This window comes from Nannobrachium achirus (genome assembly GCF_963921795.1).
Source record: "Nannobrachium achirus genome assembly, chromosome: 23".
NCBI lineage: Eukaryota > Metazoa > Chordata > Actinopteri > Myctophiformes > Myctophidae > Nannobrachium > Nannobrachium achirus.
This window is the reverse complement of record NC_137830.1, coordinates 2,171,245-2,191,612: the sequence shown is the minus strand read 5'-3', so window position 1 is coordinate 2,191,612 and position 20,368 is coordinate 2,171,245. Positions and strand designations below refer to the sequence as shown.

The 20,368-nt window shown below is 45.1% G+C and overlaps 1 protein-coding gene across 1 annotated transcript in view; it reads left to right on the top strand.

Annotated features, from left to right (window-relative positions):
• Positions 1 to 3,139: 3,139 nt before the first annotated feature.
• Positions 3,140 to 20,368, top strand: part of LOC308308489 (neoverrucotoxin subunit beta-like) — a gene marked incomplete at its 5' end in the record, with an annotated part of 21,724 nt that continues 4,495 nt past the window's right edge. The window contains 4 exons of the mRNA XM_080753903.1: positions 3,140 to 3,215; positions 12,436 to 12,529; positions 13,082 to 13,234; positions 14,967 to 15,007. Of these exons, the coding sequence (XP_080610029.1) occupies positions 3,140 to 3,215; positions 12,436 to 12,529; positions 13,082 to 13,234; positions 14,967 to 15,007 (364 nt within the window). The remainder of the gene's footprint in view (positions 3,216 to 12,435; positions 12,530 to 13,081; positions 13,235 to 14,966; positions 15,008 to 20,368) is intronic.

Sequence of the window (20,368 nt, the reverse complement as noted above, 5' to 3'; positions counted from 1 at the left end):
CCATGTACCTTTTTGGTTGTCTGTGAGCGTTTTCAGCATCTGGAGCAGGGTTCTGTTGAAGCGTTCCACTTGGCCGTTCCCCTGTGGATGGTAGGGGGTGGTCCTTGATCCTGAAACACCACAGTACCTACTCAGTTGTTTGAATAAATCATTTTCAAACTCCCCTCCCTGGTCATGGTGGATTCTTGACGGAAACCCAAACTTGAGGGCGAAATCATTGAAAATGCGGTCAGCCACCATTTTCCCAGACTTGGTCGTAGTAGCGTAGGCCTGGGCAAAACGTGTAAAGTGGTCTACAATGACCAGAATGTACTCATACCCCCCTTTACATTTATCTAAATGAAGGAAGTCAATGGAGATGAGTTCAAAGGGCTGTGTAGTGACGATATTTGTCAAGGGTGCTCTGGTCTCCCGACAAGGTTTTTTTCGCTTCAAGCATGGACAAGTCCTTGTGACATAGAACTCAACTTCACTCTGCATGTATGGCCAGAAGAACCGGTCTCGGACCAACGACAAGGTTCTTTCCAGGCCCTGATGGCCCATCTCATCGTGCAATTCTTTCAGCACTGTAGCCCGGTATTCTCTTGGTAGGACAAGTTGAGTTTTCTTGGCCGTCCCTCGCTGAAGAATTCCATTGTTGTCTAATCTCAGTTTTTCCCATTCTCTAGTGAGGCACTTGCTCTCCTTGCTCCATGTCCTCACTTGTGTTGCTGTGGGTTTTCCACCTGATAATTTGCACTCAATAATAGGCCCAATGTCCGGATCATCTCTCTGTGCCTGCCTGATCCTCCCTGGTGGGAGTGGTGAGATGGACTCCAACTCTGTTACCCCTGCGCACTCCACTTCAATCGCCATCGACCAGGTAGGAGTGCAATCATCCTGTGTCTCAACTACCTGTGCCGTCGCACCCACTGCGTCAGATGACATCACTGCTGTGCATTCCTTCATCAATGTCTCCACATCTAATGGCATTCTAGACAGGCTATCGGCGTCCACATTCTGCTTGCCTGGACGATACTTGATTGTAAAATGGAAATCAGCCAATTCTGAAACCCATCTACAACCTGTGGCGTTGAGCTTGGCAGTAGACAACACATATGTTAAGGGGTTGTTGTCACTGTATACTGTGAAGGTCGGGGCATAATAGAGGTAATCCCGGAACTTTTTGGTTACTGCCCATTTCAGGGCTAGAAATTCCAGCTTTCCGGAATGAAGATGGTAGTTCTTTTCAGGAGCTGTCAAAGTTCGAGATCCGTAGGCGATTACTCTGAGTTTCCCCCTCTGCTTCTGATACAACACAGCCCCTAAGCCTTTGTGTGATGCATCAACATGTAAGGTGAAAGGTAAAGAGAAATCAGGAAATCCCAGAACAGGGGGCTGTAACAAACAGTCTATCAACTGCTCCAGTATCTGCTGATGCGTGTCACTCCACTTGATTCGTTTGTGGGAGGGCACTCCCTTGACTTTCTGCCTTGAGTGCCGAGGGTTTGATGTGCTCTTCGGCAGAGCCGTGTCTTCGGGTGACCCTTTGAGCAGATCATAGAGTGGGGCAGCAATGCTGGAGAAACCTTTCACATATTGCCTGTAATAACTCAATAACCCCATAACTCCTCTGAGCTCACCCACAGTATGTGGCTGCTTATCCTTCAAAGCCCTAACAGCAGCGGTGTCAGCTGGATCAACTCTACTCCCTTCTGCAGAAACAATCCTTCCAAGGTAGCGCACCTCTCCTTTGAACATGTTGCACTTACTGGGTTTCAGTTTAATACCGTACGCCCTCAATCTCTGCAACACCTTCCTAACGTCGTTGACATGGTCCTCGAATGTTTTGCTGAAGACTAAAGTATCATCCAAATAGGGCACACAGATCTCATCTCTGAGGCCCTCCAAACACTCTTCCATGCACCGCTGAAAGGAGGCAGGGGCATTCATTAATCCAAATGGTATTCTGACCCACTCGTAAAGGCCCCACGGTGTCACAAACGCTGTCATTGGCCGACTCTCCCTGGCCATGAACCCTTGGTGGTATGCTTTATTTTGATCTAACAGAGAAAATAAGGCATTGCCTCCCAGGCCATCGATGATATCTTGCACACGTGGGATGGGTTGGCGATCTGGTTGAGTCTTTCGGTTGACCTCCCTATAGTCTATGCACAACCTTAAACTGCCATCCTTCTTCCTTACACACACCACCGGCGACGCATAAGGAGAAGTCGATTTCTCTACCCAGCCCTGTGCAATGAGGTCACGCAGGTAGTCCTTCATCTCATTGTACAATGGCTTAGGGACGGACTGGTAGGTGCGTGCGACAGGCTCTGTGTCTTTCAGAGAAATGTGAAGCTGGAGCTTTTCAACACAGCCTATGTCGTTGTCCGTCTTGGAGAATGAGCTTGACTCCTCCCTCAACATCTGGTGGGCGATTGTCCTTTGCTGATCATCAAGGTGGCTAAGATCCACTGGAGGGTCCCATAACTCCACAGGGCTTGTGTTCTCACATAAATCCTGTGCCTGAATGTGATTGACTGTCGCGGGTGGGAGTGTGTCTCCTAGCATGGTGGCTGGATAGATACCCCTTACAGGTTGCACGGTGCCTATCACAGTTCGACCGCTCAACACAATATCGTGGTCTGTAGCATTTTGCACGTCAATGGTGACATATGGTGAAGCACCGTTCTTGAGCTTTAACAGCGTCTCACAGAATTCAAGTCCTTCCCCCCATGTGGGATTGACATCAGGCTCAAACAAGAGTGTGGTGTCTTCTCCAAAAGGCGTTGTTTCCACCCTGCAATGGACTGGAACTGCAGTGTGCTTTGGAACAGTCACTTTTTCTCTAGTAGTTCTCACCCTGTAGTCACAGGTTTGTTCCTGTGTCACCAAGTCTATGAAGGCTTGTACTTCTTGGTTATTCAGACTTGGAAAGGCTGTGCTCACTGTCTGACATAGCCTCCCCGCAGATAACTCATTTGACTGTTTCAGTTCACTACTGTTGACAATTTGTTCAATTACATTGAAGCCAATGATGGGGTGGGGCAGGTGTGTACCTTTGGTCACAAGCACAGGTATAACTAAGTCTTGCACATCAGCAGCTTCTGAAGCAATTTTGAACGTCACTTCGACCCACCCAATATACGGCATATCGATGCCATTTGCTGCAGAGAGTCGCAGTGTTTCTGGAGCATCAACAGCCTCCGAAATATCTCTTAATGGCACATCAGGTAGGTATTCATTCTTCCACTGTTCATCAATTATACAGACCTGGGAACCGGTGTCCCACAAAGCCTGTCTCCTCTGGTTTTGTAGGTAACACTCCACTAAGCACTGTCGTCCTACTAGGGCAGTTATTTGTTGTCTCACCTGAGATGGTGGCTTATTGCCTGATGGTTGTTTTCTGTCTGTGCGTCCTTTGCAGGCTTTTCGGTGTTCAGACCAATGTTCAATTTGGCATGTCTTCGAGCAGTACGTTGTTTCTTTGCATGATGAGCACAGTTTTAGGGGGCGCCCCTCCCCATCTGTTCCACATCTCCCACAGCACTGGGACCTAACGACACTGTTGGTTACTCCCTGTCCCGCGGGGGCAACCGCTCGTCGTTTAAATGGGTTTCTCTTGCCCCCCTCACCCTGCAACCAGCCGAGAAATGCTCACTGCTCCCACACCTGTAGCAGTGGTCACAATATCCTTCTGACCCATTTTGCTGACAGTTAAAGCACCTTCTGGGGCGTGGGCGGCTGGAAGCTTGATACTGCCGCTGTGGTGAAAATCCCTGCTGAACTTGGGTGGCCTCCCTCACCTGTCTTTGACCATGAGCTGGTGGCCAGTACTCTTGTGGTGGGCCAGAAGGATGGTAATAACCTGGTGCAACACCCTGTGATGGCGATGGTGAGTAATACTGCCCTGGTGGGAACATAGATGGCTGTGCATGCTCTCTCCCCTGTCCCCGGCCTTGAGGTGGTGACCAGTATCCTTGTGGGGGTCCTGCTGGCTGGAAATGACCCGGTGGGGCTTCCTGTTCTCTACTTGGTGTGTGGCCTTGCTTGGGTTGAATGGATTCTCTTATTTGTGAGACCTCAGCACTAAGGTTTTTGAGAAGTAGCATGTCTGAGCGAATTTCTTTGAGCTCAGATAGTAATTCAGTGGGCAGTTTAGATGTGTTCGTGCTTGTGATTTGCTGTACAGAGCACTTCTTTTCAGGAACGGCATCACTGGTCTGAGCTAAATGGACAGTGGCGTTGCGTGGGGGCATGCTCTGCTTCTTTTTGCTCTGTCTCTCTTCCTCGTTAGCACATGCTGTGTTAAGCTTCTCAAGAAGTACCTCATCTGAGGTGGTTGTCTGTATCAGATATGGCTGTAGATCAGCTCTAACACTATCATTCTGCAAGCCGGTCAGCACAGTGTGCATAAACATGCTCTGAACAAGGGCTGGGTCATACTTAAGTCCGGATTCCGCCTCTTGAGACGCAAACAGTATCTTCTGTCTCAGATCTAATGCTCGCATAAGGAAAGTCTGGGATGTCTCTTTGGGACTCTGAACCTCTGATGTCAGTTGTTTGTATAGTTCTGTCGCACCTCTCTCCATATAGTGTGACCTAAGAATTCTACGTAGAGTAGGTAGCGTGATCCCAAATTTTCCTTCTAGATAACTGCGCAGCTGCAGGCCTGGTGCAATGGCACGGATAACAGCATCCACTACCTCAGCCTCAGAATAGCCATTTCTCAATCCGTTCTCTATTTGGTGAGCCAAACTGGAGAAATTAAGCTTTTCCTTCTGTCCTGGCTCCCCTATTTGGCCCGCTATCTTGAACTCTTTGCGCCATGCCAAGGCAGTCTGTGGTGCAGTGTTTTGGAGAGCAGTATAGTTTAGGTCATGTTTGGTTGCTACCTTTTTGTGAGCTAGGCTGTCGATTTCTCTCTGTTTTTCCTGCAGTGAAAGCTGCAATGCCTCCATTTCTCTTTGGAGCTTTTCACATTCTCCCTTGTTACTCTCCTCCACAGTCTGGCTCTGTTCATTTTGCAACTTGAAGCTCTCTATTGTCTCTTTTAGGTGTAGGAGTAACGCCATACCACCATCCTCCTCCTCTGACCCTGCCTCTTCTAAGTCCTTTTCTAGGCGTTGGATAATGTACAACACAATTGCTTTGCGATTTTTGTCCTTGACATCTTCTGTTATTTTCAAGAAACTGCACAGCTCAATGAGATTGTCCCTTGTTAAGGTATACAGTGTTCCTTGAATTTCCATTTGCAGATCATCGATCTCTGAATTTGGGTGTGCCATTATAGCAACAGGAGTGAATAAAGCAATATTAATGGGGATGTCACCTGATGAATGGACGTAGCTGCCCCAGTCGTGTCCAATCTGACCCTGGGTTGCACGCACTCCACCCTCAATACCAGTGCACCTCCTCCGTAGCTGCTTGTCACTCCTTGCTGCCTGGGTTGTTGTTGGTTTTAGAGATGGCCAGCATATAAGGGCTGCTCCAATTTCTTGGATGTGTCCTCACTGCTAACGATCATGAGCAGTGCCTCCAATATGTTAAACCCCTGAAAGGGGGAAATAAAGTGAATGAAATAATGTACAGACAGACACACGAGCTGCTGCTGTTGTTAGACTGCACGTCACTTTATAATGACTCAGCAAATAGTAACTTCAATAACACAACAAAAGCATTCAATAAATCACACATTATCAATAAGGCATTTCTGTTATAATTATAACTATTCTTGTAAACATCATGTCATTATTCACAAAACTCCCCCTCCAAATGACATAATATCAAATACTGTAGTACTGTAAATACTGTAGTTAAAAGTATTCTTAACTATTTTGTATTAATCAAACCCCACATACACACTTGGCACTCTGTAATCATAGCCTACAGCTAGCTTAGCTTAGATTAGCAACCAGTACAACAAAGCAATAATATTGTCCCACAAAGCTGAATACTGTAGCATTCATAAAACGTTTTATGTTCCACACAATTACTCTGATGCTGATACCATGACAACTTTACTATTGGCCTACCTGAAAGGGGGAAATAAAGTGAATGAAATAATGTACAGACAGACACACGAGCTGCTGCTGTTGTTAGACTGCACGTCACTTTATAATGACGTAACGGTGAAGCAACGTGTCTGTGTGGGCCAGAAAGGCATTAGCAATTGAACAACGAGAACGCCGATCTCGCCAGGCGGAACCAATTGATAGCAGATACACACCACAGTAAGATACACCCACTACACCTGCCAGGCCCATACTGCTCTCGATTGCGCTGCCCAGTAATAAGATTGTAGGTTGGGGAGCTTTAGACCCCCTTCCCGGGGTTGGCCCTGAAGGACTTTCAACTTTATTCTAGGTGGCTTTTTCTTCCAAATAAATCTGGACAAGCACGAGTTTAAATGTTTACAAAATATCTTTGGTATCCCTATTGGTAACATCTGGAATAGGTATAACAGTCTAGGAAGTATAGTCATCTTGATGCAGTTAATTCTACCTATTAAAGACAGTGGGAGACCCATCCACCTGTTGAGTTCCTCTTCAATCTTTCTTAGTAGTGGGGTGTAGTTCAAGGAAAACACTTTAGCACGGTTATTGGGTATCTGGAGACCTAGGTATGTTATCACCGTGTCCCATTTAAAAGGGATAATGCTTCTTGGGATGCTTTCCCCTGCTACATTCAATGGCATCACCACGCTTTTGGTGAGATTTATCTTATATCCTGATACAGCACCATATTCTTTTAGTGTTTCTAATAATGCAGGGATTGATACCACAGGGTCTGTCAGGTAAAGTAGAACATCGTCCGCATACAGTGAAATTGTGTGAGTGGCCCCACCTATTTGCATTCCTTTAATTAGGGGGTGTGTTCTAATTGCCACTGCTAATGGTTCTATAGCTAGCGCGAACAGCAGAGGAGAAAGCCCGCATCCCTGCCTAGTTGAGCGCGACAAAGATATCCGAGAGGATATGTCCTTATTTGTTTGAATTTGGGCCATGGGGTGCCTATACAATAGTTCTACTAGTTTGCGATAAGTGGGGCCAAAATTCATCCTGTTCATCACCTCAAAGAGGAAAGGCCATAACCAAACCAACAGAGTTTAAGTGTATAGACTAGAGGGTATCTGCACATTTCTAAAGTGACAATTTAAGGACTTTTTAATACCTCTAAAATGACAAATTAAACATTGGCCAAATTGTCAAATATTAGAGGCAAAAAAATAGTGAAAATAGCAGATCTACATGCTCACAACGTGCTCACAATAGAACTGTTGTACAAAATGTAATGCCTCAACTCTTAGTGCTCATCAGGGTGGGGGGTGGGGGGGGGGTCCCCAGTTAAAATATGATTATTTTGGGGGTCGGTTGAGGACCACTGCAGTAGCTCCTCTCACCAAACACTTATGTGATTTGTACAAAATGTATACAAAAACCACCGTCTAACATGGTTTGTGTGTGTGTGCGTGTGTGTGTGCGTGTGCGTGTGCGTGCGTGCGTGCGTGCGTGCGTGCGTGCGTGCGTCAATTAAGAAGTATAGTCGTTATTGGCATTTAAAGAGTTACATTAGAATATATTATATAATATATTAGATTATTTATCTGGACGTTAAATCATTGTTTTATTTGATGACCCTCAAAACATTGACAACACCAAAGGTCAAGTGGTCTTGACCCTAGAATGACAAAACTCCTGTGAACATAAAATAACCATTTAAGACGCACACATTAATAAACAGTTCAAATGTTCACATTAGTGTTCCTCCTGGTTTCAGTGGAAATGCTTCTGGGGCTGCGTTGATACAACCCTCACCATGTGATTCATGTGATTCGTTGGCATTCATATTTGGGGTTGAATGATTTTTTTTCTTTTTCATGATGTTGGATTTTCTTTCTCCTTGAACATCTCTGTTTTTACATATTCTACATTTACAGACTTGTTGGCTGTCAACTCTGGGAGCCAGAATATGAGATTGTGTCTTCAGCTCTCAGCTCTAATCCTTCACATCTCAGAGAATTGGATCTCAGTTATAACAACGTGAAGGATTCATCCATGGAACTCATCTCTGCTGGATTAAAGAGTCCACATTGTGAACTGGAGATACTGAGGTCAGATTAATTAACCAGCATTATTTAGATTAGTTCTGTTTTATTATGTATTGTTTGATTCTAATAAGAGGAGTGTGCATTAAGTTGACATCATGGTAGAATCATGATACGGTCAGAGTTGGTGTTGGTTAGTCCTCACTCTGGCATCACATCACAATGATACGCTACAGTAAATACAATATGTGATCCATCATGGCTGCTAGGGAATTATCACGTCCACTTACACAATCATTGAGTGTCAAACTGGTGTAAACACAGACTGGAAGGTTTGCTGGTTCCCCAGCCCACCAGCACCAGCAGTCTGTTGTCTGTTTCATTTAGTCAATAAGGTTGATATCATGGTAATCCACACTGACTAGAAACACTAATCTATCTATAAATGCGACAAATCTCTGTCTGTCTGTCTGTCTGTTTGTTTGTTTGTAATCCGCGTATCTCGAGAACCGTTCGTCCCACCGGCTTCAGATTCGGCACGCGCGTTCCCCGCCGCGGCGCGGAGTGCAGTGCCGGGCCTCGGCCCGACTCGGCATGCGGTTTTCCCGAAGCGGCGCGAAACGTTCGGAATCTCCTTACGCGGAGCTGATTGTTAACATCAGGCTGTTCCTGAGGAAATCGGCACAATCGCTGACTCATTGTGACATCACTTCATAAAAGGCTCTGACATCACGTACGCCAGGAGTCAACACAAAATCTCTGTGAATGTGTATGTAGCCTATGTATGTAATCCGCGTATCTCGAGAACCCTTCTTCCCACCGGCACGCGCATTCTCCAGATATGGGCATAAAGTCTGACATCAGAGTTTTCTGCAACCGGTACTGTGTGTGCAGAGATCTTCATATATGGGCATAAGTGGACAAAGACAAACAGATGGTCAAAACGGGTCCTATGACAGGTATATTGGGGTTTGCATTAAAGGGTGGGGCATTCATGGGGTTTGCATTAAAGGGTGGGGCATTCATTCCCTATTTCAAATTCGGCACGTGCGTTCCCCACCGCAGCAGGTAGTGCAGTGCTCGGCCTCGACCCGACCCGACCCGATACACGATTTTCTGGAACCAGCACGAAAGGTTCGGATTCTGATGTCTGACATCAGGATTTTCCGGAACTGGCACTGTGTCTGCATAGATCTCCATATATGGGCATAAAATGGATGCAGACAGACAAATACAGATATCTCCATATATGGGCATAAATGGACACAGGCAAACAGATGGTCAAAGATCTCCATATATGGGCATAAAGTGGACGCAGACAGACAGATACAGATATCTCCATATATGGGCATAAATGGACACAGGCAAACAGATGGTCAAAACGGGTCCTATGACAACAGGTATAATGGGGTTTGCATTAAGTTTGTCTCCTCCTCCATCTGTTTGTCTGTGTCCCTTTATTCCCATTATGGAGATCTCTGTATCTGTCTGTGCCACCGACTGTGTTGCAGACACAGTGCCGGTTCCCCCTTTAATGCAAACCCCATTATACCTGTTGTCATAGGACCCGTTTTGACCATCTGTTTGAAAAAGCGACAGAAATCTCATATATGGGCATAAAATGGACGCAGATAAACAGATATCTCCATATATGGCATATATGGGCATACAATGGATGCAGAATCACAAAGATCTCCATATACGGGCATAAAAGGGACACAGACAGACAGATACAGAGATCTCCATATATGGGCATAAAATGGACACAGATAGACAGATATCTCCATATATGGGCATATATGGGCATAAAATGGACCCAGAACTATAACTGCAGTGATCTCCATATATGGACATAAAATGGACACCGACAGACAGACAGATACAGATATCTCCATATATGGGCATAAATGGACACAGGCAGACAAATGGTCAAAACGGGTCCTATGAAAACAGGTATAATGGGGTTTGCATTAAAGGGCGGGGCATTCATTCCCTATTTACATTGTTCCGAGTTGGCCAGGTCGCCGACTAGACGCTGGGCCGCCCTCTAGTCTATCTATAAATGCGACAAATCTCTGTCTGTCTGTCTGTTTGTTTGTAATCCGCGTATCTCGAGAACCGTTCGTCCCACCGGCTTCAGATTCGGCACGCGCGTTCCCCGCTGCGGCGCGGAGTGCAGTGCCGGGCCTCGGCCCGACTCGGCATGCGGTTTTCCCGAAGCAGCGCGAAACGTTCGGAATCTCCTTACGCGGAGCTGATTGTTGTTCCTGAGGAAATCGGCACAATCGCTGACTCATTGTGACGTCACTTCATAAAAGGCTCTGACATCACGTACGCCAGGAGTCAACAAAAAATCTCTGTGAATGTGTATGTATGTATGTGAATCTCGAGAACCGTTCTTCCCACCGGCACGCGCGTTCTCCAGATATGGGCATAAAATGAATCCCCGAATGCGGAGCTGATGTCTGACATCAGAGTTTTCCGCAACCGGTACTGTGTGTGCAGAGATCTCCATATATTGGGGTTTGCATTAAAGGGTGGGGACAAAGGCTAACAGAAGGCAAACAGATGGTCAAAACGGGTCCTATGACAACATGACAACAGGTATATTGGGGTTTGCATTAAAGGGTGGGGACAAAGGCTAACAGAAGGCAAACAGATGGTCAAAACGGGTCCTATGACAACAGGTATATTGGGGTTTGCATTAAAGGGTGGGGACAAAGGCTAACAGATGGTCAAAACGGGTCCTATGACAACAGGTATATTGGGGTTTGCATTAAAGGGTGGGGCAGGCATAAAATGGACGCAAATAGACAGATATCTCCATATATGGGCATATGGGCATTGTTGTTCCTGAGGAAATCGGCACAATCGCTGACTCATTGTGACGTCACTTCATAAAAGGCTCTGACATCACGTACGCCAGGAGTCAACAAAAAATCTCTGTGAATGTGTATGTATGTATGTGAATCTCGAGAACCGTTCTTCCCACCGGCACGCGCGTTCTCCAGATATGGGCATAAAATGAATCCCCGAATGCGGAGCTGATGTCTGACATCAGAGTTTTCCGCAACCGGTACTGTGTGTGCAGAGATCTCCATATATTGGGGTTTGCATTAAAGGGTGGGGACAAAGGCTAACAGAAGGCAAACAGATGGTCAAAACGGGTCCTATGACAACATGACAACAGGTATATTGGGGTTTGCATTAAAGGGTGGGGACAAAGGCTAACAGAAGGCAAACAGATGGTCAAAACGGGTCCTATGACAACAGGTATATTGGGGTTTGCATTAAAGGGTGGGGACAAAGGCTAACAGATGGTCAAAACGGGTCCTATGACAACAGGTATATTGGGGTTTGCATTAAAGGGTGGGGCAGGCATAAAATGGACGCAAATAGACAGATATCTCCATATATGGGCATATGGGCATAAAATGGACCCAGTATGACAACATGACAACAGGTATATTGGGGTTTGCATTAAAGGGTGGGGACAAAGGCTAACAGAAGGCAAACAGATGGTCAAAACGGGTCCTATGACAACAGGTATATTGGGGTTTGCATTAAAGGGTGGGGACAAAGGCTAACAGATGGTCAAAACGGGTCCTATGACAACAGGTATATTGGGGTTTGCATTAAAGGGTGGGGCAGGCATAAAATGGACGCAAATAGACAGATATCTCCATATATGGGCATATGGGCATAAAATGGACCCAGAACTATATCTGCAGTGATCTCCATATATGGACATAAAATGGACGCCGACAGACAGACAGATACAGATATCTCCATATATGGGCATAAATGGACACAGGCAAACAGATGGTCAAAACAGGTCCTATGACAACAGGTATAATGGGGTTTGCATTAAAGGGCGGGGCATTCATTCTCTATTTACATCGTTCCCGAGTTGGCCAGGTCGCCGACTAGACGCTGGGCCGCCCGAAGGGCGGCCCAGCTTCTAGTACAAATAATAACACGAAGCGATGTAAGGTATTTATATATTATGCATACTTTTTAATAACTATATTTGATTACCATCTACTTCTGTATACCTGGTAACTACTCTGTCTGTCTGTCTGTCTGTCTGTCTGTCTGTCTGTCTGTCTGTCTGTCTGTCTGTCTGTCTGTCTGTCTGTCCTCTCAGTCAGTTTGCTGGATCATCTGTTGTTAACTTGCTGCTTCCTGTTTCCTGTCAGTTAGCTTCCTGTTGGAAGATGACCATGATTTACTTCACATTATTCCTGCCTGCCTGTTCTTTCCATCTCTTTGGTCCCTCCTCCAAAACTCTGATAATCAATCCAGATATGTAATCTTTAATTACAGACTTGCTGGCTGTAACTTCACACAGACAGGATTTGACATCCTGCTCTCAGCTCTCAGCTCTAATCTTTCCCATTTGAGAGAATTGGACATCAGTTTCAACTGCCTGCAGGAATCACAAGTGGAGCAACTCTCTGCTCTACTGAAGAGTGAAGAGTGTAGACTGCAGATCCTGAGGTAAAAAAAAAAATAGTGAAAAAATAGTGTGTTTTCCACTGTTGTAAAAAGTACTCACATTTTATACTTAAGTAAAAGTATCAATACATCAATATAGAAATACTCCGTTAGGGTGCCCTCAGATCAAAATACCTATGAGAGTGGAATCCGCGTTCCGCCAATGCATTTCAATGATAAGGGAGCGTTTTTTGCTCACAAAGCATCGCATCGCGACGCGTTGTGAGCTTGTAGATCGGCTATTTTCAAATAGCCAAGGGATAAAATAAGGCTAAAGTGGTTAATATATGTTTTTTATATATTATCATGTATAACTGCAAAATAACTAGTAGCTAAGGTTTTCAAAAAATGTAGCGAAGTAAAAGTACAATATTTGGATCCGAGATGTAGTGGTAAAAGTATTAGAAATTGGAAAGTACAGATACCTCAAAATTGTACTTAAGTACAGTACTTAAGTAAAAGTACTTAGTTACTTTACACCACTGGTGTTTTCTCTCTGTGTGGATCTCTACTTGAACATCAACAGCACGTTGTTAAATATGGATTTCTCTGCAGGTTGTCGGGCTGTGGGCTCACAGAGGAAGGCTGTTCTTCTCTGGCTTCAGCTCTGACCTTCAACCCCTCCCATCTGAAACAGCTGGACTTGAACTTCAGCCACTTAGGAGGCTCTGGTCTGAAGAAGCTCTCTGCTGCACTGGAGACTCTGAAGTGAGTAGACTTGGACTGTGTCCATGTTGGTTAGTGCAGTGTTTCCTTACAATGTTGAACTGGAGACTCTGAAGTGAGTAGACTTGGACTGTGTCCATGTTGGTTAGTGCAGTGTTGAACTGGCTGGCCAGGTGGGAGGGGGCTTCACTCTTTATTTATTTATATATAATTCAATTTAAAAAAATGTGTGAGTTTCAAGTTTCAGCCTTTGGCTCACTTTATCAAAGTCAGTATGGAACTCTGTAAATAAATGATGCCCACCGTGTTCTAGGACAGTGGTTCTCAACCTTTTCAGGCCGCGACGCCCAAAATAATCATATTTTAACTGGGGACCCCAAAATAATCATATTTTAACTGGGGACCCCCAAAATAATCATATTTTAACTGGGGACCCCCCCCCCCCCCCCACCCTGACGAGCACTAAGAGTTGAGGCATTACATTTTGTATAACACGGTTCTATTGTGAAAATAGCCGATCTGCTTGCTCGTTGCGAGGCGTTGTGAGCATGTAGATCAGCTATTTTCACAATTTGGCCAATGTTTAATCTGTCATTTTAAGCAATTTAAGGTATTAAAAAGTCTTTAAATTGTCACTTTAGAAACGTGCAGATACACTCTATACACTTAAACTTTATGCTGGTTTGTTTACTGTTGTGTGAGAAAACAATGTTGCACATTAAGTTAATCATCTGGGGACCCCCCAAAATAATTTGGGGGTCCCGACCCACAGGTTGAGAACCACTGTTCTAGGAGAACAGATCTTTAGTGTGAGCTGGAGGTCATTCCAAGAGGTTTGGACACTAAAACAAAACAGTGTTTTTACCAGTTCAGTGTCATAGTGAAAGGAACAGAACTATGTCAGCTAGTGGAGACACTGTACTTGCCTGGTTAATAAACCAGATTGCACAACACCACCCCCTGGTGGTAACACGCAGTGAGGAATTAGTATGAGCAACGTCAGGCTAACACAGTACTGGCTTGTTGGAGCAATAAATAATAGCCGATCTACAAGCTCTCAACACGGCGCGAAGGGATGTGTTGTGAGCATGTAGATCAACTCCCCAATGCTTGTTGATTGTGAATAACATACCAACATGAGGGTGAATGAATGTATAATATGTTTGTGCCACATTCATTTGTCTCACATGCAGACATATTTGTGATAAAATAGGTTATTCTTGCACATTTAAATAAAATATTATTATCATGATTATGTAAAAAAAAAAAAAAAGCCTCCAGTGTCTATCCTCGTCTATTCTCTTCATAAACAACTTTATAGCTTTTTTCATCATTTGTTCTCTGGTGACAAGGCTGTGGACATTTGTACGAGTTGTTTTCTTTATCCGGTGGTTCTGCTACGGGTGGCTCTGCTGCGTTTGCTCAGCAACAGGTGGCTACGGCTGGCTACGTTCGTTGCCTCCTGCCCAGAGAAGTGCCTGCAGTGTGCGTGTGCAAAGTGCATGCTGCAGTGTGCGTGTGCATAGTGCATGCTCAAAGCGCGAGGTTGCATTGTGGGGCGGTAGGGCTTGAATAATGACACAACAAACCCAGATGCATTGCAGGATAATTGAGTCCACTATATTAGGGTACAAAAATGCTCTACATTCGGACACTAGTTCAAAATGACGGAGCTCCCTTTTAGTACACTATAGTAGGGAATAGGGTGGATTTCGGACGCAGCCAGTGTGATAGACAGTCAGACATTGATTCATTGTTGCTCTATTTCCTACAGTGTGAATCATTCAGGAGAAGACTGGATTAAACCTCAACTCTGTGAGTATCTGTCTGTCTGTCTGTCTGTCTGTCTGTCTGTCTGTCTGTCTGTCTGTCTGTCTGTCTGTCTGCCTGCCTGCCTGCCTGCCTGCCTGCCTGCCTGCCTGCCTGCCTGTCTGTCTGTCACATTGACATTTTATCCATCCATCCATTGATCTTCAACCGCTTATCCGGAATCGGGTCGTAGGGGTAACAGTTCCAACTGGGATTTCCAGAGTTCCTTATCCTGAGCAACTTCCTCCACTCCCTCAGGGAGTATACCGAGGCGTTCCCAAGCCAGTTTGGAGATATAATCCTTCCATCTGGTCTTTGGTCTGCCACGGGGTCTCCTCCCAGTGGGACGTGCATCGAGGACCTTCCTAGGAAGGCGCTCGGGGGGCATCCGAAAGATACTTTTTAATTTGACACGCTCCCACAAATAGAGATTCTCACACAAAACAAGGCTTTGTGACAAGTAGAGTCTGTTCCCGCTGCCCTAGGGGAGTTTCAACCTTTTGAAATGTGTTACTAGACATCTTTACAAACACATTAGTGAGGAAACGTCTTGAGAAGGAATTTATTAAATGAAATGTGTTACTAAACATCTTTACAAACACATTAGTGAGGAAATGTCTTGAGAAGGAATTTATTAAATGAAATGTTTTACTAGACTTCTTTACAAACACAGTAAGGTAGCCGCACACTAGCAGATAATCGGGGCATTTAATGACCCTCCTAACAATCAGGCTGCCTGCGTCTGAAACGGGGTCGATTATCGGGCATAAATGTCGTCTTCTAGTGTGAGGGTTCACAGATCCAATCTGAGCCCAGCCGAGTGGCTCACAGGACGATCAGGGTCAGCCCGAATCCTTTCAATCATTTTTTATATTGAACATCAGTGGGGGACAGAGAGAAAGAGCGCCGCTGTTTCGGACACAAGAAACTATTGGTGCCGACAGCTGCTGATCTGAGTCTGATCGTAGTATCTGAGTGACAGAACTCTCTCTCTTTTTCTTTCTCTATCTCTCCCTCTCCCTCCCTTTCTCTCTCTCTCTCACACACACATACACAGACACACTTTTCATACCGTCCGTCCATCCATTAGGTTGTATCATGATTAGGATGGGAATTAAAACTCAACGGGAGCAGGTTTGTTTTATATCAACCAGAAACAGCAGAAATAATCGCTACCAGTCACAGAATGGGACCAGCACAGGCCTCGGTGTGCTCTTGCAAGTCAACGTACACGCCCATTTCCTACAGAACCCTGATCTACAAGCCCTGCAATGTGGCACAGAGGGACACGTTGTGTTCTGCGCGCTACAGTCATTGACTTACTTGACTTATTCCTGTAGGCTCCTTGATGGAGCAATAGTGCCGCAATCACACCCCACCATCGGACTCTGTTTTGAACAGTTTTCTTCAGTTGGGCCCACGATAGTCTGGTTGCGCTACAGTCATACGAATAATAAATCACCATGAGAAGCAAGACGCAGCAGCAGAGAAGTGTTGACTACTAGTTTAGCAGTGGAGATGGAAAAGTCACAGAGTTGAACAGATCCATGGATGAACATGAAACGTGTCAAACTGAACTCATTATCATCTAAATGGGACACAAATTCCATTGAAGTGTTTTTTGCGCGAGGCGATGGTGTGTTGAGTGGATAACATTAATGTGTTGTGTGTGTGTGTGTGTGTGTGTGTGTGTGTGTGTGTGTGTGTGTGTGTGTGTGCGTGTGCGTGTGCGTGTGCGTGTGCGTGCGTGTGCGTGTGTGTGTGTGTTGCAAGGCCAAGCTTTCAGAACAGCCCTGTGACATTTTGTATTCATTATATTATTATTTATTATTGCTGTGTTCGAGCCGACTCAATCTGGATAGAATCCTGTAGCCTGCGGAGCCCCTGACTTTTCACATCTGCTAGTGTGAGCTTGTTTAGATTATCTGGTCAGATAATCTTAAACATTTATCCTGTAGTGTTTAATGCTACCAGATTATCTGGTCAGATAATCTTAAACATTTATCCTGTAGTGTTTAATGCTACCAGATTATCTGGTCAGAGAATATTAAACATTTATCCTGTAGTGTTTAATGCTACCAGATTATCTGGTCAGATAATCTTAAACATTTATCCTGTAGTGTTTAATGATACCAGATTCCATCACACCCGCTTATCTGCTAATGTAAAGCCAGTCTTAGTGAGGAAATGTCTTGAGGAGGAATTTATTCCATATTTGGACATTTTCCTGTCCTGACAACCAGTGGTGGACAAAGTATTTAATCAAGTAAATACTTGAGTGTTAAAAAGTACAAATTACAACTACAGTACTTTTTAATCAATGCATTGTTGTATTGAAAGAACATTTCCCCCAAAATAAATGCATTAAAACAGAACTGTTTAAATATAGTGAAAATAGCCGATCTACAAGCTCACAACACGCTGCAGTGCGACGCGTTGTGAGCTTGTAGATCTGCTATTTTCACTATTTGAAAAAAGGCTTAAATTAAGTTAATCCATTAAGATCTGAGATCTGTCCGTCCACCCAAATATCAGATCTACAAGCTCACATCTGCACATGGTTCCTCAAAGATTTGAACCATTAACCATTTAATGTCTTAATATGTGAACATTCATTGGAAATATAGCAGATTTACACGCTCACAACGCATCGTGCTGCGACGTGTTGTGAGCTTGTAGATCGGCTATTTTTGGAGTGTGGAGGGTATAGAGCCCTGGGAGACACCGGTCGATGAAGGGTTAAAGTGGTTGATGCTTCTCAAAGTGTGGTCTGTGGACCCCCAGGGGTCCTTTGGGGGTTCCAGGGGGTCCCCAGCAAAATGTTTAATACAGCATCACTCATTTGAACCACTTTATCCATATTTTACACCTTGGCTATTTAACACATTTAGAGCTATAAAACATCCGTGTCATTTTAGATTAGATCTTCATATTTAGCAACAAGGAATGTCAGAAAACTCTTTTCTCCATTTTATAACTGTTGGTGTTTTTCCTAAGTTAGCGCCCCCTAGTGTACTGGATCATACTATAGCCTCACACAGAAGTACCTAAAGTATCAGATCTACAAGCTCCAAACATGGTGTGAAGTGAGGCATTTAGAGCTTGTAGATCTGATACTTTTGAATTTCAATCCTGAAAAGTAAGAGTTTTGGAGATCTGAGGTGATTTGTAGATTCAGCCTCAGCTCTAAATGGGTTAAAAATAGCAGATCTACAAGATCACAGGCCATCACTTGGTGCTGCGCTGAGAGCTTGTAGATCTGCTGTTTTTGAAACGTTTTGAAAAATATTGAACGTGTGTGTGTGTGTGTGTGTGTGTGTGTGTGTGTGTGTGTGTGTGTGTGTGTGTGTGTGTGTGTGCGTATATGTGTGTGTGTGTGTGTGTGTGTGTGTGTGTGTGTGTGTGTGTGTGTGTGTGTGTGTGTGTGTGTGTGTGTGTGTGTGTGTGTGCAAATGTTTTAAGTATGTTTTAAGTGCAAATGTTTTAAGTATTTACACACATTTTGACACTATATACAGTACATGAACCCAGCCAGCACGCCCACATGGGTCCCGCATGGGTACAGGGTGGGCTTCCCTACATGGGCCCCATGTGGGAATGTCCGCGGTTTCCACAAGGGTCCCTCGTGGGTTAGCCCACGTGGGCTCTGTATGGGTTCTACATGGGCCCTGGGTCGGCCCCACCTCGGCTAATTTATATGGGACCCAGGTGGGAACCACTTGGGCTAGCCCACGTGGGCTCAACGTGGGTTCTACATGGGCGCTGGGTGGGCCCCACTTCGGCAAATTTATATGGGACCCATGTGGGAACCGCCTGGGCTAGCCCACGTGGGTTCTATGTGGGAATGTCCGTGGTTTCCACAAGGGTCCCTCGTGGGTTAGCCCACGTGGGCTCTGTGTGGGTTCTATATGGGCTCTGGGTGGGCCCCACCTCGGCTAATTTATATGGGACCCAGGTGGGAACCACTTGGGCTAGCCCACGTGGGCTCAACGTGGGTTCTACATGGGTCCTGGGTGGGCCCCACCTCGGCAAATTTATATGGGACCCAAGTGGGAACCACTTGGGCTAGCCCACGTGGGATCAACGTGGGTTCTGCAGGGGCCCTGGGTGGGCCCCACATCGGCAAATTTATATGGGACCCAAGTGGGAACCACTTGGGCTAGCCCACGTGGGCTCTGGGTGGGTTCTGCATGGGTCCTGGGTGGGCCCCACCTCGGCAAATGTATATGGGACCCAGGTGGGAGCCGCTTGGGCTAGCCTGTGTGGGCCCTAGGTGGGTTCTACATGGGCCCTGGTTGGGCCCCACCTAGGCAATTCTATGCGGTAACCATAGGGGATAAACGTGGGATCCAAGTGGGCTCAACCTTGCTCCTAGGAAGATTTTAATGGTAGACTAAAACAGTGTTTGACATGAACTGTGTTAATTATTGAAACACCTAAAATACATTTTGGATGAAATAGACAATATACTGTATATTTGACAACGTTTATTACAAAAATAAACAAGATAATAAAATACAATATAAATAAAGATAGCAGCAGCATGAAGGCAAACAGATCAAATGTGCAAGTGTACATACAGTACATTTAAAAAACACTTGAAATGCAAAAAGAGATATTCCCATAATGCTCCACAGACTGCTAACAGAACAAAATAAAGGATAAAAAATGTCCAAAAACATAAATTGTGTAAGAGGTGCATCAAAATCTTGATTTTTTTTGAACAAAACTGTTTTAGGGCATAGGTTTTCTGGAATCCAGTGTTCATTCATGTTGCATTCATCAATCTGGGTCCGCTGTGCTTGTGGGTGTTTTTTTAGCCAACCACAGGGGAGAGAGAGAGAGAGAGTTTGTCTATTGGGATGGCACATCATCCAGTTATTTTTCTGTTGTATGTCCTTACACTCCGTTGCAGCAATCCAGTCGAGTGTGTCATTGTCTAGGTCATGATCATTCTCGTCCACGATCACCATTCAGTGGCTGGTATATAGGGCAGCTGGTCATGACATGCTCCACAGTCTGTGATGGATCCTGTGCTGCACTGAAACGTCCCACACCTGTCCTCAGGTGATTGAGGGTTGTCCACTCCTTATGGGGGAGGTGCTGGTCAGGAACATATGTGAGATCCTTGATGAATTGGTGAAGCCTGGACGGTTCTGCTGCCTTCCACTGCTCTGTCCATCTTGCCTTCACCCAGGAAGCCTTAACCTTAGATATCTCCGACATGGCAATTCCTGAGTTTATGGCAAAAGTCAAAGAAAGGATTAGCCACAAGATATGAATGTAAAGTAGTCATTCTATCTTTAAACACACTTACACTGGCGTCACCAGGAATGAGATTTTAGTAGGCGAAATGCCAGTGAAGTG